At 44.0% G+C, this 25,814-nt stretch overlaps 1 protein-coding gene across 1 annotated transcript in view; it reads left to right on the forward strand.

The window, feature by feature from the left end:
- Positions 1-1,485: 1,485 nt before the first annotated feature.
- The window catches only part of PDIA5 (protein disulfide isomerase family A member 5), a 103,934-nt gene continuing 79,605 nt past the window's right edge, over positions 1,486-25,814 (forward strand). The window contains 6 exon segments of the mRNA XM_076340604.1: positions 1,486-1,510; positions 2,028-2,080; positions 2,082-2,153; positions 2,155-2,259; positions 14,019-14,145; positions 17,293-17,380. Of these exon segments, the coding sequence (XP_076196719.1) occupies positions 1,486-1,510; positions 2,028-2,080; positions 2,082-2,153; positions 2,155-2,259; positions 14,019-14,145; positions 17,293-17,380 (470 nt within the window).

The raw sequence follows: 25,814 nt of genomic DNA on the forward strand, positions 1-25,814 counted from the left end.
CTTTTTATATTCTTCTGTATATGAGAATTGCAGCTTCCCAAACTGGATTTTTTATATAACCTTTCAGGAGCACAGTTTGAAATAGCGTGTCTTCTTTTTTTCTTTCTTCCTTCCTGAGAACGTTTCCTCTTGCCATCATGATAAAAATGTACTCCTGTGACAGAACAACCATGTCCCAGGGTTTTATCCTTTCCTACCACAATGGCAGCACATCCTGTATGGTGATGACACAGCACAGAAATTCCACCACATTGAGGTTACTTTTGCATTGCCTGATACTGGTAACTATGACGTGAAGCGTCAGAAGATACAACAGTTTTCTACACAAAAGAGTCACGGGAGGATTCAAACAGTCTTTGAGGACCTGGATATCCAACTGAGATTAGAGGTCTGGATGAGTCAGGGTAGTTGTGTGCAGAAGCCTTTCAGCTCTAGGCTAGGGATCTGAAGGTGAACAGCATCTGGAAGAGGTTACCCGTTCCTGGAGGTTTTGATAGCTTATTTGAAATGGGCTTCAACAGGGGATCCGGGGTCTTTTGCTAGCAGGCTGATTATTACAGATTGGGAAGCTGGCGCCAGCAGTGGTGGTGACTAGTACAGTGCACCCCTCCATCCATCCCAGTGCAGTCAGCACGGACTGCAAGTGAGAAGTGGCAGTGCAGATAGCATATACTTTAGGGGTACAGATATTTGATGCAAAGGGTGTTTTGTTTTGGGTCCTTTCACTGTAGAGTGAAAAGATTCCTAACTTTTTGTTCCCTTCCCTAAGTCTCTCTCCAGCTGCGCGTCCTTCCTCATCACAAACTCCTGACGGCTCCTGGGCTGCGCCTCATGTGTACATTCACTGGCATTTTAGGGTGGCCTAAGGATTGCTAATCCCATTTTAAGGCAGGCTAACCGAGGCCTCCTGCAAATGGGAAGTGAGGCATAGCATTGTGAAATGATTTGCTAAAGGTTATCCAGCTGTGACTGAGAAAAGTCACAGTGCTCTGGTTCTGCTGCAAAAGATGCCACAAAAGTGTAAATGTTAATAGTAATAACTTTATGTGTGTTTCTGCTTTGCAAAATTACATCTCCGCCAGGGGACTTGCTAATGTCAGTGGCAATCAGTTTTCATGATTACTGCTTGAAATGATCAGTCAGCGGTATGGATCTACAAATTGCTCCCTTGCAGCCAACCTCTTAGTCTAATGCTCAGGTGACAGTCAGCTGTAAGGATCAGACTCGAAAAGATGCCTTTGATTTTCCTTTGAAGTTTCTGAGCCAAGGAAGAATTTCATAGGGCCACTGGGCGGTAGGTGAAGGTCCCTTCTGTTTGTGGGAAGCCAATTATAACGCAGCTGACCTGCTTTGACGTTAAGATTACTGGCGGGACATCTGGGATGTCCTTGCGAGGCAGAGCTGGCTCACTGAATGTGCCTTAACTAGGGGCACAGACTGATTTGTTTGTCTGGATGCAGCGATCATTCAAGTAGGGTGATTATAATGGAGGTTGCACAAATTGATCCTGGTCAGACTCAGTGTATTTATTTGCTTGCACTTCAGCATTGTTGCCGAAGCGCGAGGATAAAGCGGGGTTCTCTTTAGGATTTAATGATAACAAGTGGGAACAACTTACAAGGAGAACAGGTCCTAGTTTCTAAGCCTCTCTTCCAGTTAACTCTCTCTCCCCTTTCCTTATTTTTTGTTCCCTTATTCACCCCTTACCCCAGATCTAAGACCAGCAGAAGGTTTTAAAGACCCTCACAAAAAAGCATCAAGAACGAGGTTATTTGCCAGAAGGCTCTCTGGAGTAAGGTACACACTGGGAGAGAGGTGGAGGCACAAAAAACGAATCCTAGAGCGGAGGCCAGTGGGAAGAGCTGGAACTTTTTTCTCTTTAATCTCTGTTGAAACAAATTGGACGGAGATTGCTTTTTAATTGTGATTGCTGGCAGCAGTTTGGGGGCTTTTGCGTGGGTTTGGGTTTCGTTTTCTTTTGACACGCGCCGGATCCCCGCGGGAGCTGCCCACGGTCTCCGGGGCAGAGGCTCGTCCCCCCCGACCCGCGCCGCGGGGCGGACTACAAGCCCCGTCATGCCGCCGCGCGGGCGGGCGGTAGCGGCGGAGCGCGCCTGCGCCGCCAGACGTGGCAGCAGCCCGCGGCGGCGGCGGGTCCGGAGCGGGGCCGGCTCGGCGGCGGCGATGGCTGTGCCGGGGCAGGGCGCGGGGGCTGTGCGGCGCCGCGGGCGGCTCCCGCTGCTGCTGCTCGGCCTGGCGGTGAGTTGCGGCGGCCGCGCCCCGGGGCGGCGGCGGCGGCGGGGGGGGGGTGCGGGCGCGGGGTGTCCCCCTTCCCCGAGCCGGGGCGGGGGCGCTCGGCGCGGCGCGGCCGGCGGAGTTGGGCGAAAGTTGGGAGCGGGACGGGCCCCTCGGGCTGGGCGCGGCGGCTGCCCCCGCCGCCCGCACGCGCCGCCGCCCCGGGCGGGCTCGGCACGGCACAGCCCGGCGTGGCTGGGCTCCGGCAGCTCTCCTCCGGCTGTTTCCCCAGCCCTCAGCCCGTGTGCTGCTTTCCTGCTTCCCTCCCTCCGTCCCTTTCTCTCTGTCTCTCAAAGAAAACACCCAGAGAAAGCCCACCCCGGCGTGTGGCGGCGTCTCCCCGAGCGGCTGCGGGCTGGAGCCCCCGGCCGGCACCGGCCCCGGGGGCTCCGACCGGCGGGCGCTTCGTTCGTAAGTTGCGTGTGAAAATCGGTGCCGCGGCGGCAGAGGTGGCTCTGCCGCAGCAAAGCGGCCTCGCTCGGCTTTGTGCACCTGTGCGCGGGCACGGGTGGCCGTGGGCAGTCCTGCCGCCCGTGGGCAGTCCTGCCGCCCCTGCCTGTGTGTCCCTCAAATGTGGCGCTCTCCATCTTAGTGCATTCCGGAGGATCTGGGTATGTTTCATTGAAATTACACTAAGTAGAACACTCCTTACCTCAGGGAGACTCCGAGACTCACAGAAATATTTTAAAGTCTGATTTTTCTTTTTTTATCCACAGAATTTAGCGTAAATAGCTCAAAAAGATTGGGGAAGGCATGCTTTAAAGCGCTCCTTTATTTACTTTATTGGCATGAACTACAGTTCTTCCTTCTGCCTGTACAAATAGAGTTAATAATTAATGAAAAATTACGTTAATTTTTTTACCCACACGTGATCTGAAATGTATTTGGAAATGCATGACCTAGGAGTGCTCATCTAATTCACACAAATCAAGTGTGGAATTGCTAATTGCCCTGTGCTTATTCTGTACTAATATTAGAATTGCCATTGTGGGACAGAAAGCGTCGGCCTTGTCTGATGTAGCCTTTTGCCCCTGGCAGGGGCCTAGCTATCAGCTCATTCAGGAGGAGGGAAAAGGAATGCTGTGCATCCTGCACAGTTTTCGTTTTGTTCTAAGCTTGGTCTAGAAGCACAGACCTCTGCTATCAGCAATTTATTTATTGATTTCTAGTGAAACTGAAGTCAGGCTGAACTCTTCCTAAAATGTTGGAGAGGTCTTAGTGTGGCTTTTTTTGCCCTGTGGCTCATCTTTAATATACACAGTACTTTCCTCAGTGATACTTGTGGCAGTGTATTCCTTGGATTAAGTATATAGTGTGGACCAAGTGGAGTTACAAGTGGACTGAATTTTCCCTTCATTTAAAATAACTAAACGTGGAGTTATTTGTGGTATTTCCTTCTATATCCACTGCGGCTGTCAGACCTTATCTTACTGTAACATTCATTTTGTGTTAATGTAAGTATTTTGCTGTGATTTCTTTTTGTAGATTAAAAGATTATTATTTTTTCCAGCTTTTTTATGTGAATCTGTTGTTCCTAACTATTCAGTTGCCCTTCTTTGGACCTTTTGTATTGCAGAGCTGGTGTCTTTGAGATGAGCAGAGTGGGCCTGCCGTTGTCAGTGAAATTATACGAAGCCATTATAATTTATCCACATTATTCTCTCTTCCCCTTCTTAATTTGCCCCAGCATTTTATTTGCTCTGTGATGCTGCATGCTGAGCAGATGTCTTCATTGAGCTGTTGATTCAGCTAATTCTTTCCCCTTTGCTGTCTACAAGTAGTTTAAATTATTTCTTCCAATTTGCATTATCTTGCACTTGAAGGTGCGATTTTTCATCTTGAAATATGTAACTCGCTGTACGCCAGGATTAAAAAACTAGCCTACAGCTGTGACATTGCAAAACCTGCTTTTAAATTTTTCTTGAGTCAATGTTTGCAAAGTCAGTGAGGCTGTTAAATCAGGACGTTCTCAGCGTGTAAAGTTAAAGTGAAGGTAATGCCAGCTGCTTGGTAGGACAGAGGTTAATGAGAACGTTGTCTTTCCTTCCAGCCAGTCCTTTTTTTATGTACCCAAATGTGATTCCCCCCCGGAAGTGCTGAGTGCTTGCAATGCACCTCTGGCAGCAGCTAGAATCGTGGATGCATAGTGCTCCTGAAAAATAGGGCTCATTTTTAAAGTAGGACCCAAAACTGGAGGTGGCTTCCGAGAATTGAAGTCCTTGTCTCTGTAAGACTTCCTGCATTTGTAAAAGGAAAACTACAAAGCTGGAGGAAGAAAACACAGTATCTTCTAGTGGAAGATGTTAAGTTATCTTCTGCATCACTGTGAATGTGACACACACGTGAGGAAGATACTGCAGTGATCTCTGCCTGCTGTAAAGTTTTATTTCTTGAATGAGTCGGAGAGTCATAGGGAAGTTGTGGTTTAACTTTAGAGATACTTCCCTGTTTGGTATGTCAAGCCCTTGACTGTATTTCACGCTCAAAGGACTGAATTTACTGTTAAAGTCATTGGGAAGGAGTTTCACACCAAGGTGGATTTGCATTTCCTTCTGTGTGGCAGGTACTGTCCTTTCCATAGCAGAGGCCAGCCACTGCTTCCAAGAGGATAACGCATCTGAGATGTGTTTGCTTTGCAAACACTAATGAATGTTATCTCAGGCCAATGTGGCAAAGGTCAGTTCATCTTCTGAGTGTTGGCTTAATGATAGAGAAACTGAGTCAAGAGAGTGTGACCGACTTACAGCCGTTGGGAAGCTTCTTGACCTGGTGCCATTCAAACCCGGTGCCTTCAAAGAAAGGCTTGAAAGGAACATTTCAGGCTTCCAGCTCCTCAAGTCCCAGTAATGTCATGGCAATGCACTGGTGAGCACTGACACGGACTTGTGGCTCGCTCTTTGTGTTGCAAGTAGCCCTGCAGCGTGGCAGCAGTGGCTTTGCCTCCAGTGAGATTGCAGGCAGGGTGTGTGAGTGCTGCTTCTCCTCTGCAGTGCTCAGGTGCTGTTTCCCGTGGTGGCATTTGGGCTTGAATTCAGAAGTGCCTTTTCCCATCCAGTTACTGTTTGTATTGCAGGAGCTGCTTTGGGAAGTGTTCTGCCGCAGTCGGAGGGAGGGTATTGCAGAGGCAAATCCCTTACTCGCTGTCCCCCCACACCATTCCTACTTTGTCTGTTCCCTCTTCAAAATACGGATTTGTTAAACTTGTGACGTGAGCTATGCTCTGTCTCCTCAAATGCCCTTCCCAAACCAAACATTCGCTTTCAGGACTGGTTTTGTTACTCAACTCCGTACCTTATGGAGTGATGTTTTGAATCCATTGGCTTTGGTGCCAAAGTGCCCGTTTACTTCAGAGGGCCTGGGATGTTGCCACAAGTGTGGCGTGGTCATCAGAACTGGTGTTTCTGCCCAGGGGTGTGCTCACGACGTCGTGAGCAATTGGTGGTAGAAGAGGTGCTTGCTCTGTTGTTGACCATTTCTTTTGCTTTCTGGTGACACAGTTCCTCGAGTCCTTCATTTCAGTAAAATGGAGGTAATGAGACTCACCTTTCTTCAGAGTCGTGTTTGGAGGTCTGTGAATGGAAAAACTCAGTGCAATTTGCAACCAGAGTCACAAACTAGCATTGCCTTAAATTTCTTGATGTGGACAGGGTCACTTTGGAAGTAAGTTATGGTTTACCTTGACCCTTGCCACCATTTCAAGCTTGTGAATGGCAAAAAATTGTGATAGCAAAGCAGGTCCTAAGTTTTTGCACTTTGCTAGCTGAGAGTAGCTGGTAGCATTGGTGGAGGGTGCTGTGATTTGTGTGCTTGCAGAATACAGATAACAAAGGTAATCTCATTTGTGGCTGCCTTGATGATGTCCTGTCTGTTGTCTTTGGGTTTGTAGTCATATAGCATATTTGCTGGATGACTGCAAATAGTCTCTTTCTCTCCCCTTCCTCGCTTTGCAGGAGATGGCACACCATCGTGTGGTTGTGCGCTGCTCTAGGATCAGCTGCGTGCTGGCTTGCTCTGATGCTGCCTCCCTTTTGCCTGTTGCAGATCACTTCCTTTCTGTGTGACTCTTACTCCAACTATTTAAATTAAACTTCATCTCCTATCACCTGGCAGAAGAATGTGAGGATTAATTAGTTAATATTTGTGCAATGCTTTGAAGATAAGTGCCATATGAAGTGCTAAGGATTTTCAAGTATCACTTTTCAGCCTCTCTTCTTTATAAGTCCCGTTAATAGTGGTTTTATCTTTTTATAGCATCTCCTACGTGCTTCTTGAGTAGGTGATACTTCTTTAAACGTCTTCAAAACCCAGTTTTTAGTGGGGGATTATGTAGCATATGCTTTGCTCATTCCCTTAGCTTCTGAAGTCATCCAAATGTGCTCATTCAGAAGTGATATCTGAAACATGATTTCATCAACAGCTTGTTTAATATATTGTGCCAGTGCCTGGCTCGAAGAGAGAGCAAACTGCTTCACATTCATAATAAGGAGAAAGTTCTTTGTCAGCATTAGTAATTGACCCTATTGCAGTCAGTTGTTAATTAGTAAATAGTTGCACAGGTTTTCATTCACTAAGCATTTGAAAACCAGTGATAAACCATACAATTAACTGGCTACACAGAGCCCTTAAGAACAACCCTTAGTATAGACTATTATGCCTGTAGCTTATGCTCCTTAAAACCCAGTGTTTAAGAACAATATGAACAGTAGAGTCTAGTCAAATCTTGACGTCTCCATGGTATTTTTTGCTATCTTCTATATTTGGAAAGTGAGCATAGCAAGCACCGCGTTAAGTGAAATGCTTTATTTGTAGCATTCTTCAGCCTAGGTTAAAGAATACCAAGCCACTCTGTCAGGATTTTAATTTGCCTTCCTTCGTGAACAAAGAAGATGTGACACTTGCCTCTTGCAGACATGACCCACTACAATAAAATGTCAGCAGTGCTTGGGTTTTTTATTCCTTGAATGGCTGGAGGTGAGAGTTAATTGATCTGGGTTATAGACCGAGTAAGAATGCGTTCTTCCATGGAGCTCATGGGAAACGAACAAAAACCACTAAGTGTCCAGTGGGAGTGTCTGCAAATGTAAATCTGTTGGGCAAAACTATGGTTTTCTAATGCTGTCAGTCTTCCGATGGAGAAGTTTTTGATCTTCCGGTGTGTCTGCCGGAGCGCTCCTCACCTGGCCATCCCATGTTGCTGTAGGGGCTGGAGTCGCCGCTCCCCACTGAGCCTGTAGATGGCTTTTCGGATCAGTCACAGATAATGTGCTGCAGCCTCTGTGCTGGGGGTCCTCGGCAGGTTGCAGTTTGGGAACCCCTGCAGATGTGGTTGGGAGAAGATCGTGTTGTGGTCCCAGCTGGATTGCAGGGCCTACTTAACTTGTGACCCCTGAAGTCTGAGACCCAAGTGCTACCCTTTCTCTTCCCCCTTCATTCACATAATAAATTCTTAGCAGGCTTCCTTGAGGTACCTTTGGGTAACAGAGAGAACCTGTCTCCCCTCATCTGATTTGATTAAAATGTTTCTACAGCTATTTTGGATATTAATCATGAATGAAAACAGGGGACTGTCCTACTTACCACTGTCCATCTTGGAAGGCATTTGTTACAAATGGCTCATCGTGATCAAAGCAGCACAACCCTGAATGTAAATAGCAGCACAGGGAGGGCTTGTGAGTGAAAAGCAAGCAATTATTGCACAAGGTCAAGAGTGGTTTGTATGATGAACAGGGATGATAAAACATCTGCAATCAAACTGATTCTTGTAAACAAGGGGGCTTTGGATTTGAACATCTTGTATTTTTAAGTGAGAACAAATTGGGTGGAAGGGAGCAACAGATCTGTTTCTCTCTTGTGCTTGCCTGGTGATGACTTAGACCTGGTATTTTAGAATCATAGAATAGTTTGGGTTGGAAGGGACCTTTAAAGGTCATCTGGTCCAACCCCCCTGCCGTGGGCAGGGACATCTTCAACTAGATCAGGTTTCAGTATGTGCACACTGCCTGCAGTCCAGGAACCTGGCCATGCTACCAGCTGATCTGCAGGTCTACAAACCTCAATCACTGCAGTACAGAGATGTTCCTTCAAATCCACCTTCTGAAGTTAAGTGTGCACTATGCCACAGGGTTCATTTTGGGAACTGTGTAGGAAAGGGAAGGTGAGATCCGGTCTTGTTCTTGGGATTTCTTGCCTATGTCATCCCACGTCCCGTCCCCCCCCCCATTTTAATGTAGCAGGGGAGACCTTGTTTAGAACGTGAACTAGTCCCCTCCTGAAGAAATTAATTATGAAACTAAATTCAGTCATCTCCATTACTGCTTGGAATTTTGAGGCAGGTTTGCTCTTCAGCTAGATTCCCATAAAAGGCCTTGTCAGACACAATCTGTTTCATATGTACAGGGTCGCTCATTGATCATATTTACAGTGGGTTGAATGCTGTTGTCCCAAAACGAGAATGACATCAGTGGGCGGTTAAGCTAAGACAGAAATCAAAGTCAAAGTCTTGCTGAAAAATGGGCTTTTGAAATTGTGGTCGAGTGTAAGACTGCATCCCTGCCAAGCAGCAGTTGTGTTGGAATCAGTGTTGTTCATGTCAGCCCCAGCTATTCTTGATGAATAGTGTGCAAATTGTCTACCTAATTATATATGTAAGTGTTAGTGTGCACATAAAAATTGTATGTTGACATATGGATTCAGGCACCTAAGCACCATTTCAGCCACATATCCAGTTATATTTTTTTAATGCATAATTTGTGTCCAGGGAAATGTATTTTTTCATGCTCTCGAGCTGGAAATAGGAGAAATAGGAAATAGTTTTTCTGCCCAGCGTACAATGCTGCTCCTCTGATAGTGCCTCCTTATTTAATTTTGATTTGTATTTTCTTGTTTTTAAAGCCATGTGTTTTCATTGCCCTTGACTTAAATAAATAAAAAAATTATTCTCCAGACATGCTGCTTATCCTTAGCAAAAGACCATGCTGTCATGAAGCTTTTGTGGGGAGCAACTCATAAATTGAACTGGGTTCTGTGGGAACAGCAGTTAAACATTTATCACATTTAATTTGAATAATAAATGTAAAATACGAAAATACGTTCTTGTGGCTGCTTGAAAGATATTCCTTTTTTCATTCTGAAATGAGATTTGGAGAAGAGTAAAAACTTGAGAAATAAACTCTGCTTTCTCAGATCTTTGATGATTTTGAGAAAACACGGCCTGAGGGATGACCGCATTTTTCAATAGTGTCAGTCCTGGAACTATAATTAGTAAATAGTTATTTGCCTGTAACTTTCTTTGCCTCTGGGTTTCTGAAAGCTCAGATGTTTCTTGGGTACCAATTCTAAGGGAGTGGGGTTGCTGAGTGCTTTGCTGCTCTTTAACACTTGCATATGTTTGGCAGCTCTGCAAGGAATTGCTGGAGAGTGAGGAAAAAAGGAAAATTAAACCTTTTCTGACTGATCAGACTTCTTCCACCTCGCTTGCAAGATTATATATTTAAATACATACTTTGATTTGAAGAGCAGAGGCAGAGCTAGAGCACACGTGTTTTTGTACCTTGTAGTCAAATAGCAGTGTCTCTCAGCAGTTTTGAATTTACTGTCTTGAGGGTTTGGGTTCACCTATATTTTACTTGAGAATCCTTCATGCATCTTAGATCAGACACTGCAATCACAGGACTGATGTGTGACCTATGCCATAAAAAATTCTGTGAAAATAAATTCTGATTGAGATCTTGAGCTGGGGAAAATCTGCAGGCTAGAAGTGCTACCAGATTTGCATTTCATAGTCTGCCATGTGTAGTCTGCCTTTTTCTGAAGGTCTCCACCAAAGTTTCCTGCATCCGAGAACACCAGGTGACTGTTGTGTTGGTTCCAGCTCACTGAGCCAGCCATGGATGCAAGGACCCTTTATGCTAGGCACTGTGCAAACACAGCATGAAATAAAATAGACCTTCCCTCAGTTTTACTGCAATTTCTTGTCACCATAACTGTCACAGGGCAGATGTGGCACAGATGTTGCATGTGTTGGTCCTAATATGCCTTCTACTTTAACGGGTACCAAGGTAGGCAGCTTCTTGAGAAAAATGTTTGGAGTGTTTCTTAGCTTTTCAGCGGTGGTTGTGAATAGGTTTTAAATCTTTAGGATGCTCAAGTGACAAGAGAGTTTAGCTTGTTTCTTATTTATAGAGTTCCATATGTGAATGTAGCACTTCCTGATGCATATGAAAAGAGGCTTCCTGCCCAGGAGGGACTGTCACCTTTCTTGACCTCTTCTTTTTTTAATATGAGCTTGTCTCTTGTGCCCTGGATTTAAACAAGAAGCAGCATGGTTGATCAGGCAGTGCCTGGCTGATGAGCTCTCCTGCAAAGACTTCAGCAAAACGTCTGGAGCAAATCTACCTGGGTCATATCTCACCATTAAAGTCATACAGCACAGTACATGTAGATGAGCCTTGTCTTTGCTGCCGCTTTGCCTGTGGGCTGTGCAGGAATATGAGCCTGGTCTTCTGTGAAGAAGAGGAGTGTGTAACTGCTTCCATAGGATTCTCTTTTCCCATCCTCTTAATTTCATGCTGTTGCCAGAACTACTGGCTGTAGCCCTGGTGAGGCTGTAGCTGCTGGTGCGGTCATCACAGCCTTGGCTCTGGAGCAGGGCAAAACAGCCCTGTGGCTGGGACTGGCATCGGGTAAAAATGACTGCTCAGCATCACTTGCCTTCAGTGGAGCTGGTAGCGAAGGCGGAGGTTCTTTGGGAGGTTTAATGATAAACTGGCCTCTCATTTATTCCTGGGCAGGGTCTTCATTAATTTCAGCAGGAGAAAGCTGGAGAGTGTAGAACTACTTAATTCTTATCAGTTTGCAAACACCATGTAATGCAAATACGTACTGGGAGGTGGTGAACTTTTCAGCTCAGTGGATAACCTCCCAGTATTGCTGCGGCTGCCTTAGATGTGCAGGCAGGGTGTTTCTGTCCAAATCGATGCCTTCAGCTTGGACTTTTTGGGGTTTATAACCAGGAAAGGCTGCAACATTAATCTTAATTAAAGAGAGATGATGATTTATTCGGCAGGGCTGACTGGTGTGCTTGTATGCACAATGCCTTTCCCAGTGGGTTTTGGTCTAAACCAAAGGATCGGAGAGAGCTGCTGTAGTAAAACTGCAGGAGAATGAGTAACGTATTGATTTGATACCTGGGGAGGAATTGGGCAAAGTAGCAGTGGATATATGCAACATGACGTGCTTCTCCCTCCAAGCACCTGCTGTTCCACCAGCGCAGCGAGTTTTCTGTTAGTGGCAACACCAACAAGGCAGTAGTTAAAGCTGTCACTGTTTCCAGAATCCAATTTTTCAAGAGGTTTATAACTCTGCCATTATAAGGAGGGAAAAAAAAAAAAAAGAAAATTCACTGAAATTGGCTAAACAGCCTTTCCATCTGGAAAAGACATGAAATACACCTGCTTCCAAGCTATCGGTAAAACTGTACAGATGCTTTAAACAAAGTTCATAATACCATTTGGTGTCATGTTGAAAGTGGCCTTTGTGGCTTTTTTAGTCCAATTCTTTCTTTTTTGCAGTAAGTTCATAGGCTAGAATATCCTTATTTGAGTCCAGTTTTCTAAACAAAAGCTTCTAAAAGAAGCAACCTGTAGTTTCACTTTTCCCCCGTTGTGTTCAGCCTTAGTTTCAGTGAAGTTTAGGTTTAGCCTTCTGTAACTCAAGACGTAAGTAAAACTTTAAGACACTTGGATAGTTAAAAAAATTGAGGTGAAGGAAAAAGTTTAAAAAAAAAAAAATACTTAGGATTAAAGAGATCTGCTCATAAGTCAATGTTAGATTAATCCCTCCTGTACAGCCTCTGATTGTGATGAGTTTTGAGCAGGAATTTGCATGTGTCACCCCACTTAGCACAACTATATTTGTCTACTTTGATTGGCAACACCATGTATTTATCTCAGAAAATACACAAATGCTTCACATGCATCAGCCTGAAGTAGGAAGGCTGAGCTCTGGACGCCTTGATTTAGAAGAATGCGAGTCTGTTGGTTGAATTAAAGCGTCAAGGACATTTATGCTGAAGGTAGGGGCTGACTTGCAAATGTGCTTTTTTCCCTTCTCACAGTTAGACCATCTGGTCAGCAGGGCTCAGTGGTGGGAATCCTGCCTGCGGAGTGGGATAACTTGTTAACTTTAAGCCTGTGCAGCCTGTCATGCTTTTATATTAAAGATGTATCTTCTAGTAACTTTAAATTCCTAAATGTGTCCTGAGGTTGTTTTGAGGATGACCCCCATTTCAGCTCAGCCTCTCCCCTCCACCCGGTGCATCCCAAACCTCCTCCTCCCCTTTTTGCATGTAAAAACTTCTGGCACTTACAAAATATGTTTCGTAGGTGCAGGTTTTGTTTCTGTGCCTCAGTGACGTGGTGTTTGCAAATAGCTGAATTTGTAATGAAGTGTAGTGCCTGGGGCTGCGTGTTCTGACTTTGATTGGCTTAGTGCCTTGTTTTGAATGCTGCAATCTGTAATACACGGGATGCAAGAACAACAGCCTCTTACTTCTTCACATCCACCCTGGACACATTTTCCAGCCCAGCTGGAATGAGACATGATCAAAATTAGTTCTGTAATTAAGAAAACGTTGAACCTCTTGTGTGTTAGGCAAATGAGCTAAAGCTTTTACCCAAGCAATTAAGTGTTAAGTTTTACTGTAAGGTGAATGTGAACTAGGTAATTTCTCCAGCTAAGCTTCCCATAATCATTCCATTAGTATGAATTCAGTACAGTGCAGAGGGGAGGCAGCATAGCATGATGGATAAGGTTATTATTATTATTGAAGATTATTGCAGTACAAATGAGCAGTGAAGCCTCCAGCTGAGGTTATGGTCGTATTTTGATAGGAATTTTACTTTATGGTAGGATAAAAGACAGACTTTGCTCTGGAGTGGTCATGATTTAAATAGACCAAAAGATGCAACAAAAAAAATATTTCTTTGCATAGATACAGAACTGAGATGCAGAGAGGTTAAATGCCGTGCCTTCCATGTGGCCAGTGGAAGCCAAACTTGATCTTGTGGCAAAGGCACCAGGGTGTGTGTAAGGTAGAGTATGGCCAGTGGGAAATGTAAGCCCCGTTCCACTTTGGAAGGGTGTGTGGGAAAGGGTTGTGGTTAGTGCCGTAATACAGATGCTGAGTTACTTGCAAATCCTGTTTTCATTTCCTTCATCTGCTCTGTGTCTGTGGGTTAGTTATTTTAACTTCATGGCTCTCGCTGTCTTCTGTGTGGTATCAAAGTACTCAACTGAGTTTGCAGAGTATTCTGAGATCTAGGGACAAGAGTGCTCTCAAAGTGGTAATTTGCTGCTTCTCTTGTTGCAGTATATTAAATTTACGTAAGAATTTTTATCTGATTATCTGACTAGGGAACAAACTTTTAAAGGGGGTGGCTTCTTAGCTAAAACCGTATTTCTTGATGTTGTATTTATCTTATCTTTCCACTTAAGGATGCTTGCTGGGAGTGGTATTGGTCCAGTTTCAATAAGTCATGTTTATAGTGTTTTGTTTTGGGTTTTTTTTGGCTTTTGTTGACCAAATCAATATGATAGTTTATTTAAGGCAGCGTGTCTCAAGATTATGGGAAAAGGTCAAGGCAATTTCAAAAGCAGTTTGTCTTTGTATTTTGTTTCTCAGCATGGAAGCTGTTACTAATGTTTCTGGCTTTGTGTTTCTGTAGGCATTCTTGCCGACGTTTGTGTACTCATTGAAGGTGTCTCCACTCATAGAAAAAATAAGTGACCACAAGGATTTTAAGAAGCTTCTCAGGACACGGAATAATGTACTAGTGCTGTATTCCAAATCTGGTAAGTCCTCCTTTTTTGTTTTTTTTGATGTCACAGCTCTTTGTGCCCAGCAAGGTGTGTGCGTTTGAACATCTGTGTGCATGTTCGGTTGCCTGTGTACATGCTCAGATGACTAAGCTCTTCGCCCTTACTTGCTCTTTGTTCAGTGTTGCCTTATGTGACTACAAGGGCTTCTTCAGGACCAGTGTCCTTTGTCCTAACTCAGAGGCTCCTGATGTTTCAAGATCGGAGTCGTCTTAGTTTGGTCTTCTAATTGCTCTGTCACATTGGCAAAAATGTACTTTATTCTGGCTTTGTCTCCAAAACTGGCTGCTCATAATAGCTATCAGCCAGAGCTTTCTGGTGTGTGTATCACAGTAGTTTACAAATTTCGATTTCCTGGTGACACTGAAAAGCTTAATGAATAGTTACAGTACTGAAATCAATCCATCGTTACTTCTGACAGCTTTGGGTGTCCCATGGTTGTCTTTCAACTTTAATTAACAAAATATAAAAATAAAAAAATAGCTGCTTGTGTAAGAGGGAGAAATGGCTCATTTCATGTCATGCCACCTGTCCCCTTGAATCTCTTTGCTGTCTTCTCTCTCATTCAGGCTCTCCTTTCCAGCTGTTCATTCTTGCTCTTACCTGTCTGTTTGCTCTTCCTTTTGCTTTGTTCTGCTCCTGCTGTACCTTTTCTCCTTTGTCGTCGTCTTTGTTTTGGTGTTGTTTTGTGTGACACCATGTAAAATGAAGAAACAAACTTTAAGCTCCATACACAAGTGCAGAATGCTTTTGTGGATGTGGAAGTCATTGGACAGCAAGAAGTGAAATGTGTCACTAAGGTGATTTTCCTTAGTGCTGTATTGCTTTTGTTGTTGCTTCCTTTTCCTTCCTGCAGGCAAGCAATACAAGGTAATGCTTTGTTTGGGGGTTGGGTACTCCCTTTCTCACCTGTTGCAAAGGTTCTATCTCAGTTAAACACAATGACGGTTGGTAGAGTTGCTCTGGGTTTATAGTGTGGCAAATTGGAGCGGTATGTGATGACCCAATATCCTCCCTCCCCGCCAATATCAGAGAATTTTGCAGACAAAAATGTGCAGATGCTCAGATAAGTAACTTTGTTTCCTAAAGATATGCTTATTCCAAAACAGTTAAAATGATATATGTGACTTAAATTTTGTTAAAATATTTGTGTTTTGCTATAGTGGGGAACTTTGAGCGCTCAAACTTGGCCAAAAGGTTTTGTAGTAACAGGTTCAAAGCAAAAGTCATAAAAGAGTTTCTAACGCTTTTTGATTTTGAAAGGAACACTTTAGATAAAAAAGACATCTGCATTATTCAGCTTTTTAAAGGGAAAATTTTCTTTTTACGCTTAGTATTTTAAGTGGTGGTTGCTTTCGTTTTTAGAAGCACAACCAGAACACTTCAGCTCTGACACTCATCAAATAAATGTTGACCTATGAGCATTGTTCAAAAGCCGTGTTGTGGAGATTTCTTTTTTTCTGTTTTTGTTACTTAATTGGTTGGTTTTAGCAGTCTAAAGCATTGCATGCAGAGCTGACTCTGGGATTAATGTTTCTTCCTAGAACAGCAATCCTTGCACAATTAGAAATCTCTTGCCTAACTGTCATGCAGGAAGAGAGGAGAGGAAAAAAGAGATAGGAATTTGGAGGTGCAATTCTAATCCCAGATATACAACCCCCAGCTGTGATGAGATGTTGGCCAGCATCTGATCATACTGCTGGAACAAAGGCTTTGCTTCTCAGCTGAGCAAAACTAGATGAGTATTTCTATCTCATGCAGAAAATCCATTGGTTTCAAGAGATGTCCTCATTTACAAGAGATGTTTAGTTCACTCTACCGGCTGGGTATCCTGCCAGGGCTGCTCAACTAGTGAGCCTTCTGGGACAAGTCTGTCCTATCCGGAATGCTTATTTTTTAAAGGGTGTTTGTCAAACTGTTCCACTCTAAGTACATGCAAAGAATTCCCTCACATGTCTATGTCCCTGTGTTGGAGAGAGGTGGCAGTTGCATGTTATCAGTATAGGAGAGTTCTTGAGAGCTAACGTGTGTGGGCTGGTGCCTCTGATGGCATCAGGCCCAAGCAAAGGCTGTCGAATACAAAGAAGCTGTTTCTGGCTCAGGAGATTGTTGAGATAAAAATTGTGGAGGCTTAGAGATTATTTGAGGGGGCTATCACTACCCACTGGCTCTACTTTCTCAAATGGCCTTCACTTTCTCAAATGTTGGAGACAAAATATTGGTCTCTAGAGGCATTCGGTCTGACCCAATATAGCTGTTCTTATATTCAGTTAGTTGAAGTAGTTGTGGAGCAGCAGCAGTTTAAATAGATCTGGAAGAGGCTCTGGGTTTCTGTTTTCTGTTTATCGAGGCAGGAAGCAGTTTCTGTTAGATTTTTTTGGCAATTGATACTTGTTTGAACCTCTATATCTTTTCTCTCCTGGGCTCTTGTCCCGTTTTTCTTCTGTTTTTATTTTTAATACCATTTATAAGACTGTTTTAGAATGGAAGTGTTTTGCAAAATCTACACATGTGGCATGGCATTATAAAAATCTCAGTTGGGTATTTATAATACAGCCAGTTCTTGGAAGGACCTTTTCTGGGTGCTTTCTGCTAATAGTTTTGAGCTCCTCATGACTGTTGGTTTGGGTATCTCCCAGGGTTATTACGAGAATAACAGTGTGTTATTTTCTGTGTATGACAGAGATAGAATTGAGGCGGTCAGAGGTGCCGAATGACTTGCCCTTACAGCTGATGAAGGTCCTAAATGAAGTTGCTGTAATTAGCAGGCAGTGGTGCAAACTGGTTAATGCCCAGCCACAGGAAAAAGGCAGTGTTGGGATGGAAGCTGGTTTGCAGGAGAGGACACGGTATAGCTCCATAAATGTAGGTCAGGGAGCATGCCTGGAGGTATGAATTTCAGTGTGTTGTTTAAGGGGTGTGGAGGGAAGGAGCCACCCAACTTCAGCTGCAGCCAGCATTCCTTCTAGTTTACAGAAGATTTTACTGATCCCTCTCATACTGGTTTCTTCAAATTAGACAAAATGTTCTTCCAGTGCTTCAGAACAAAGGAATGCACAATTGTGTTCTTCTAAGTGGAGTAACAATGCTGTCATTGATTTTTTTTTTTCTTCCCCCCCCCAGCTGCTGCTGCAGAAAGCTCACTCAGGTTACTGTCCAGTGTGGCCCAGGAGGTGAAAGGACGAGGTACTATAAGCTGGATAGACTGTGGGTATGTGTCATACTGTTTTTCTCTTTTTTTCTTTTTCCCTCTCCCCTTTTGGCTTTTATTGCTGACTTAGCTTTTTTGATGGCTCTGAAATTTTTTGCGTGTAACTGAACCCACATCGTTCTGTGCAGTTTCTTCATAGCTGTAGGGAGCCTACATCTTACCATCCTCTCTTCCTTTGGACCAGTGGTGGGGAATCATGTTTTCCTTATGGCTGTTGTCACTTCTTTGACAGCATGTTTTTGAGCCTGAAGCTGGAGACCCCAGCTAGCATCGCCTTTCATGGGGGGCACGTAGCATGGAAACTCTGACTGCTCCGGCTTTCCCACAAGCTGGGGGAGGAGGAATCCCACATGTTGTGCCTCAGCTGGAGGGCAAGGCAGTTCTGCTCCGACAGCAAATGTGGCACAAGCAGTAGGGCTGTTTGCTTGGTTTTGAAGTGTCCAGCCATTTGTGTTTCTCAATAAAATGTGCTTTCTTTTAAAGAACTTCCTCTATGTTTGTATAGGTTCATGGCAATTTTTAATGTGAAGGCAGGGAAACTTGTTTTTGTAAGTGGTTGCTTGTGTGGGGAGGAATGAACAGGTGTGTACTTTCTCGTTTGCAGATGTGAAAGCCTCCACTGTGGTTCTGCTCAATAACACATTGCTTGTGGTTTTAGCTTGTGTATCGTAGTGCCTCTCTGCCTCTGCAGCTTTGAGAGCTTTGCCTGCAGGTGGCAAATTCCCCTTCCTGCACTGCAGAGGAACAGCTTGCTGCCTACCTGTGTGTTTAGGTGGATTGCCATGGTATGAACAAATTGTACACTGTGCACAAATGTAAGTCAGCTCTGAAAATCATGTGGCTCTCTTAAAATTATACTTTTGAAACCAACCTCTGTCCATCAAGCAGTGACCCAGAATAAGTCATTGGTAAATCAAAGTTAACGTGCTTTTGTTGTTGGTTAACCTGTCTGGCTCTCCCCCTGCCACCAGGCAGGTATCTCTCCTGTGGAGTCCTCTGCTTCTGCCTTCTGTTTGCATTCTGCTGGGCTTGTCCAAATGCACAGATGCTTTAATCTCTGCCCAACTGATGGGGACAGTGTTCCACGTCATCCGCTGGCAGAAAGCAGGGCTGCTCCTCGGAGGTCAGTGAAGCCTGTACCACTTCCCACCTGCTGAAAAGCCAGCAAATAAATTGTATTGACCCTGATGAGGAGAAGGTTGCGCGGAGATCTAGCATACCTCTGAAATCCAGTCTCCTTTTCTGATGAAAGCACTGATAAACAATTTTTGGTTGTCAGTAATGATGGCTGGCAAATAGGATACTGGGCCAGCTTCTTGGCTTTAGTTTCTAATTGGCCCCGTTTGTGACTGTGGAGTGGTCCCTACCTTTTTGTGTCTTCTGTTTCTCTCTTGTTTTAGGCTACCTCTGTGTTGGGGGACTTACTGCTTACCGTGTGTGTGCATGTGGCACGTGTGTACAACTGCTGGAATGATGAGACTGTTCCTCTGGCCCTTCAAGATGCTGCTGTAATACAACTAAGCGATAACCATTTCCAGGATTTATTTTAGTTCTGGGCTGGGGAAGGAAAGATTCAGCGTTTAGGACTTCAATTTGAAATCCAGGGACGTTTTGGCACTTAGTTCAACAGATCAGTCTCTGCTCCTGAGTTTGTAAGTGATGGTGATGGGGAGGGAAATGTGGTGTTTGGTTTTGCTGTAAAATAAACTTCAATTCATCAAACCCTAATACGCTCTCCCTTTCCAAATGTTGTCATCTAAACCAAACTTTGTTATGGAATTTACTTGCAAGAAATGTATTTTAAAGTCTCCTCCAGGTAGTGCTTTAATACCTTTCATAGGAAGCTTGGTACTTGCAGTGCCTTTCCTCTGACCGTGGTGGGAAAATATTTGTTAAGCTTTCTGTTCGTAATTAAAGGTGAGTTATTCCCAGAGAGCAAAGCAGCCTGGTGAAGGTCATGCTGTAAGAGTTTGGGAGACCTGGGAATAGATTTGTAGGTTCCCAAAATTTGCTTTGATGTCAGTAATATTACAATCAGATTGCCACTTGCCGAGTGACAGGCAGTGGACAGGGTGCTGTAACATGGCAATAGCTGTAATTTTCTCTTCGAGGGTTGAGCAGTGCTTCTTTTCAGATCACTCATTTGGGGAGAACCTGGAAAAAATAGATGATCCGTCCAACTGTAGTTGGGTATTTGTCAGAGATGTCTCTTCTATCACTCCCTCCTGCAGAGTGATGTCATAACAGAATTTGTGAACTTGTCTTATGGGGCAAGGTGAACTGGAAGACTGTCTTGTGGCAAAGGAGGTCTTGATGCATGCAAAAAACCAAATGGTTTGAGCCTGAACCAAGTTTTGTGGTTGCTTTGCTTGTTAAACCCTTAAAGCATTCTGAAATCAATCTGGTAGTGTTGAGGTAACTTCTAAATTTTTTTTTCCTTGAAAGATTTTTTTTTCCTTTGCCTTTTTTTTGTGTGTGTGTGTATACAGGTGGCTGCAAACTGCTGCCCACCTCATGGCAGTGATAATATGAGAGAGGCTGCAGTAGTGCCATCTGCCACCAGTCACAAAGGGCCAGTTGTAGGGCCTGAACAGCTGAGTCCTACCAGAATTGCTCAAGCTATTCTGCCACTGCAAGTATGCTATGAAGCCTATTTGCAAGCCTTCATGCCGAAACAAACAGTGCACAGATGCAGGGATATTTACAGCACAGGCTCAATTTGTTTTACAAATATTGACATGAAATGGCTTGTTTGGCAGCAATATTTAGCAGGGAATTTTGGCTTTGCTCTTCACATCCCGCTGTAGCGGACTTCTTTGCCTTCAGATCCAAGCATTGGCAAGGCTGGCATACATGCAGAATTGTGGTTTGTGTCTCTGCTTCCCTGTGGTGATGACGGCAGTCTTTTTCTTTTCTTTATCGGCGGTGCTTTTTTTGTTTCTTGTCATCCCCCTTCTTTCCCTCATTTTCAGGAGAAAGCAAGAACATACTGCTCCACTGATGGAAATCATTATGGATTGCTAAGTCTCGGCAGTACGTTCTGTATTTCATACAGCGGAGGGGAGCGTGCAGGTTTGTGGCTGGAGGCGGGCTGCCTGAATTGCTGGCTTACATGGAAACCGTGCTTCTTGGCCTCAGCTTTTGTTAGGTCTGTGGTATGAGACAGAGGTTAGACTTGAGCTTTCAGTTCCAGGTTGAGTGGTCTCAGGGAGACCAGGGAGGTTAGTTTTTCAGCATAATGTGGGGAAATACTTGGTTTCTTGCCGGGACTGTTAGTGTGGAGTAGAAGAAGTTGCCGCTTAGTTTGTCACTTTGTGGCAGGATAGCAGAGGTCCCCAGAGCGCCTGGGCTTAGGAGATGTAAGGCTGGGAAATGCCAGGTACCTGCCTTCCCTGCGCAGTTAGGCTCACTTGTGTTAAGTGCCATGCTGGAGCAGGGCCATGCTGAGCGCAACACACGCAGTCACCGCCTCTGCATGCAGTATTGCAGATAAGGTCCTTGTTCACGGGAGATTTCAATCAGTTTGCGCAGGTGGATAGGTGCCTCCTGCTAGAGATGAAGGGGCAGCACGAGAATTGCTTGCAGCATTGAAGTGGTCACCGTTTGCTCCTGTGTGCTGAGATAGCGTATGTGGCTCTGTACACAATTAAACATGAAGCTATTTCAATTGTGAATAAAAGACCCACAAATGATGTGCCAAAAACATGTTTTATTCTAGCCTTTCTATGTTTTAATTAGGAAGTCCTTGCTGAGGCATTTGATGGTGAATGAACAGTGGTGTGAGAGATGACAGAATATTGAATTAATAATGTCTGGTAAAATTTAGTCTTCTGTGTGATGGCTACTTTTTGTTGCTGTCAGTTTGAACAGAGCGCTCTCTGCTACCTTTTATTTATTTCTTTCCTCCCTGTAATACCTGGTGCTTCATTTCTGAGTTGAGGCTAACTGGTAACAGGGGTAGAGCACAACATTGCAGGTTGGTAAATCTTCAGAGTGTCCCAGAGAGATGGATCAGTCATCTTATGAGCAAGTATGCTGAGACTCGTGTTAGGGGAGACGACACGTTAATAGGAGCTGAGAGTCCCAGCTTCTGTTCCTGGCTCTCTGAACGATTCACTACTTGTTACTTTGTGCTGTTAAAAAAGGTGTATCTGTTTTCCAGGCAACTGAGTAAATATTGCCTGATTCATTAGTCAATGTTTATAAAGAGATTGGAGAATGTTGAAAGGAAAAATGCTACAGCAGCACAAATGAGTGCTCTTCATTTAATGCGTTCAGATGCTATTGGGATGGGCATGTAAGCAAGCAGAGAACTATTATTGAATGATTTTTAGTGCCAGGCTGATAGAAATTTTGAAAATGGAAGGGCTTCATAGGGAGTTGAAAGCTTAAGATGTCTGCAAAAAAGAAAGTGTCTTGTCCTTTTGTGCGATCTCAGAGTTTGGATGCTGCTAACTGTAACAGTAGGTTGGGGTGCAGTGGAGCTGGTGTGTGCTGCATAGGCAGACAGACAGTCTGTGTGTGTGCTGCAGAGCCTCTGTGTCCCACAGCCCCTCATAGAAACTCTTGGCAAATCCTTATGGTGACAAGTAAAAAGTACAAAGTGATGTGCCTGGGAACACAATAAGATGAAATTACTGCTTGAGTGAAAGATGAAATTTTTGTTGCTTGTCTTTAAAGCAGACAAAGCTCCAGTCCCAGTTTGTGATGCCCCGAGGTCTGGTTTTGAAGAGTAATCAATATAAAGTTATCCTCTAGCCTTCTTGAGTAGGTTTTGTGATAGATCATGGGGTGGCCAAGGACTGATGTTCCTTGGAGGAGTGTAACTAGTTTGGGTGAAGTGGAAGGGGAAAGAAAGTAAAATGGCGTTCTTGAAGAGATGAAAATGTGTTTGGCAGGTTATAAAATGCATTGTGGTCAGGTACAGTTTTGAGGAGGTGGCAAAAGAGGTTGAAACTAGCTCTTTCCATCCTAAATGTGATTTGGTGAACACTCCTGGGTTTTCTTATTACTGAATTGTCTTGAGTTTTTTATTGACTATTAGTCCTGCCCAATTGTGGGCTGGTATTTTCAAAAAAGCACCCATTTCTTTGGCTCTGAGTAATTATTGCCTGCTCAAACTTGCATGGTTCCCTTTACTGTAGGTCCCAAACATAAACAAAGCTGTGTGATTTCCATCTGCTGTCATAGCACGTGTGCTTGGCTTTAGCACATCAGACTGCTAGGAAGAGGAAATGCCATCTGGTTAAAATGTCTGACTAATTTTTGGTTGGTTTTAATCCCACTTTTTCTGCTTTTGTGTGTCATTCTTGTAGTCCCCATCCCCAATAATTGTTATTGTTGCAATCCCACGACGCTTAGCATAAAGGTTAAGACCATAATTTGACTGGTAAAGCAGCCCTTTCAAGGCTATACATCTAAACATGCTGGTTCAGGAGAGAGTCAAATCTAATGAGTAGTTGTGTTTTCTGGGATTTCCCCGAATTTCCGTGTTTATCTGCCTTTTAGATGAAATCTTCCTTCCCAAATTTCTAATTTCCTAATGCTTTGATAGGGAAAGGCTTTACCCATACACACAATTATAAATGAATTTGTTTAATGCCTTAAAATAGCAGGGAGGAATTTCAGAAATAAGGCTGCTGGTACAGATGGCATTAGGTGTTATTTTGCTCTTTAGTTTCTACCTTCACTCCTATAAAGCCGATCAGAAGTAGGATTTATTTAAGAGAATAAGTCTACTCATCTTCCTTCCTTGTAGTTGAATTTTAAAGCTGATGAAAAGCTTTGAAATTGCAAATAAAAATGACCAGATCTAATGGAGAGAGAAAAAAGGAAGAAGAAAGGAGTGTTGCTCTTGCACTGATGTGACCCTTTCCATCCAAGTAGATTTGCAGTGTCTGGGATTTCTGCCTTTTTCTACAGTTGCCTTGAAGGCAAACAGCAGCTGCAGCTCAGGAGTGGATGGCACATAATGTTAGGTGCCAGCCTCGGGGAGGTAGCAGGGGCTCCATTTGTAGCTGATCCTGGGGAGGTAGGCCAGGTGTCCATTGGGAACACTTTGCAAGTGTAGCTTTACTGACAACGTGGTCCTTGCGTGGGTGCGATTTATATGGGCAAACTGTGCATTTGCAGCATAGATTTTCAATGCCTTCCTCCTGTCTCTATCATAACCTGTCTGCGCTGTTAATGCTAATTCACGTTAAAGCCCTTTTAATTTCCTGTAAGAGTGACCATGCAGGAAGTGCTATGCCAGTCTGAAAAAAATTCCTGTTTTAAGTAAGCTCTCAGTTCCTAACATAAACCCATTTAGTCTGGTGTATTGCATTAATTCAGAAATGCAGAGTGTTTAACTAAAATCCACTGTAGTGCTTGGGTGTATGAGCCTGGGCTCATGTCTCAATTTCATTGTAACCATGTGTATTCCATGAGTTTTGCCCTAGAATTGCTCATTAACTGTGAATCTTCAATGTTACTGCTTTTCAAACTAAAATGAAGAGTAAGTGAGCTAAGATTTAATGTAAAGTTACCTCAATTTTCCTGTATTCAGTACTTCATTTAAAACATCCTCTAGCATCCTCTCTAGGCCCATAGTGCAGCTAAAGGTCATAAAACAGGCACCAGGGGAATGGCACAATGTGCTGCAACATCTGTGTGCCCATGGGTGATACATTCAAAACCTGCTTTCGCGGGCATCTTAGATTAGTGTGAACTCAAAGACAGAGTGATAGTCGTCTTGTGTCCCAGGTAAGGACAGTGTTCCCCTGTACCAGGTTGTGTGAGTTAGAGGAGGTCTGGATGAGTCCAATGAGGAAAGCTGCTGTTTTGCAAAGCGAGTTTGAGTGTTCGGTGTTTCTAGAAGTTCTTGCAAAGCCTTTGGTAGCTCCTGTGAATGTGTTCGCCTTATTTCTGTGCAGGTATGTGGGCTGCCGAGTGCCTGTTACGAATTTGTATTTCCATGGAAAGTACCGTTCATTATAATGTCTTGACTTTCTGCAGGGCTGGAGCTTATAATTTTTTCCCTTAATTGTTTTTGCTTGATGATACCTGTTACCTTTTTGTCTTGGGTTTCTTTCTGCTCTTTGGCTCGCTCTTGCTTGCAGTGAGAATTAATCCCGTGGGTTTTAATTTTTGGAAAATACTTCTTTTTAATCTCATTCCTATAGATTCCTGGCCTCTCTAATTGACTAATGGGCATGGGGAGTCGTTTGTATTGGGTGACGAGTGGTGCTGGGTCTCCGCAGCACATGGATTATTCTGTTTGCATTCCTGGCACTTTCCAGGGGAGCATTTGGAGCATAAGGCTGCCATCACCTCGTGGGTCACAGGGAGGCTTTTTGCTGCGTTCTAGGGGGGAAATCAGGCCCTAAATATAGATGAGACTCTGTCCTGTCAGTCTGCTAATCCTAATCTTTAATTCTTTCCAGCAGCACATTTTCTGTTTTTGGTTTTCATGGTCCCCTACCCCTTAAAAGATTCAAGCTTTTCATCTGCCGCATTGTTTGAGCTGCTTATTTGTTCTGTGCTGTAGAAACCTGTTGCTATTGTTTTACTTCTTTTATAAGATAATTTCCATCAGGAACCTAGAAAGGTGACAAAATGTTGCTTTGTTTTCAAAGGCAAATCTTGTGGTTTAAGCTTCCTGTGCTGATTATTTCTGCATCCATCTCTCCTGGGTCCTGTTCCTATTTTGGTGTCTGCAGGTTCTTAAACCCCACTCAGGAGTGTAGCATCAAAGTGCCTGTCTGCACGGAGAGCAGTGTATGGGGGCTTTCTGTTTGAGTAGATGTAAGCCATTACCGTCCAGCGGCTGCTTAGCACAGCTCTTTGGAGAAGTGCTCTTGCAAGCTAGGCTGATGGTTTGAGAAGTGAATTTTTTTTTTTCTCCCTTCTCTGATTTCAGATCTGTCTCAAGAGAGTGATACAGAAAGGTCTGGGATCATTAGAGAATATGAGGAGCCTTACAAATGTGACATACTGTCAGCAGCAGTAGTTGTGGTAGCTGCTGCCCTGGGCTGGGAGGGAGGAGTGAGGACGATGGGGAGGCAATGCCCACAGTCTGAGAGGAGGAGAGTTTTGCAGGGGTCAGTCTGTTTTTGTTTGGTCAGCAAAGTACACAAGCTGCTGTAGTGTAAATGGATCACACAGTCCTTGTTGGAGGGTGGGATTGATGACTGCAAGGAGTGCAGTCAAAATCCCACATTGTCCCCAACAATGGCTAATGAATTGCACTTTTGATTTAGAAACCTCACAGGAGCACATCTAAGTACAACTGACTGTTAATGACGACTTCTTTCAGATTAGGTTTTCATGTGCAAATGTGGTTTTTATTTTTAGGTGGCTTGAGGAAATTTCTGGCGTTGACACCCCTTTTGCTGCTTTTTTGGGTCACAAGCTCAATTAGTTGTTTGGCAGGATGTCAACTCCATGCTTTCTC

Source organism: Aptenodytes patagonicus, chromosome 6, assembly GCF_965638725.1.
Source record: "Aptenodytes patagonicus chromosome 6, bAptPat1.pri.cur, whole genome shotgun sequence".
Classification (NCBI taxonomy): Eukaryota; Metazoa; Chordata; class Aves; order Sphenisciformes; family Spheniscidae; genus Aptenodytes; species Aptenodytes patagonicus.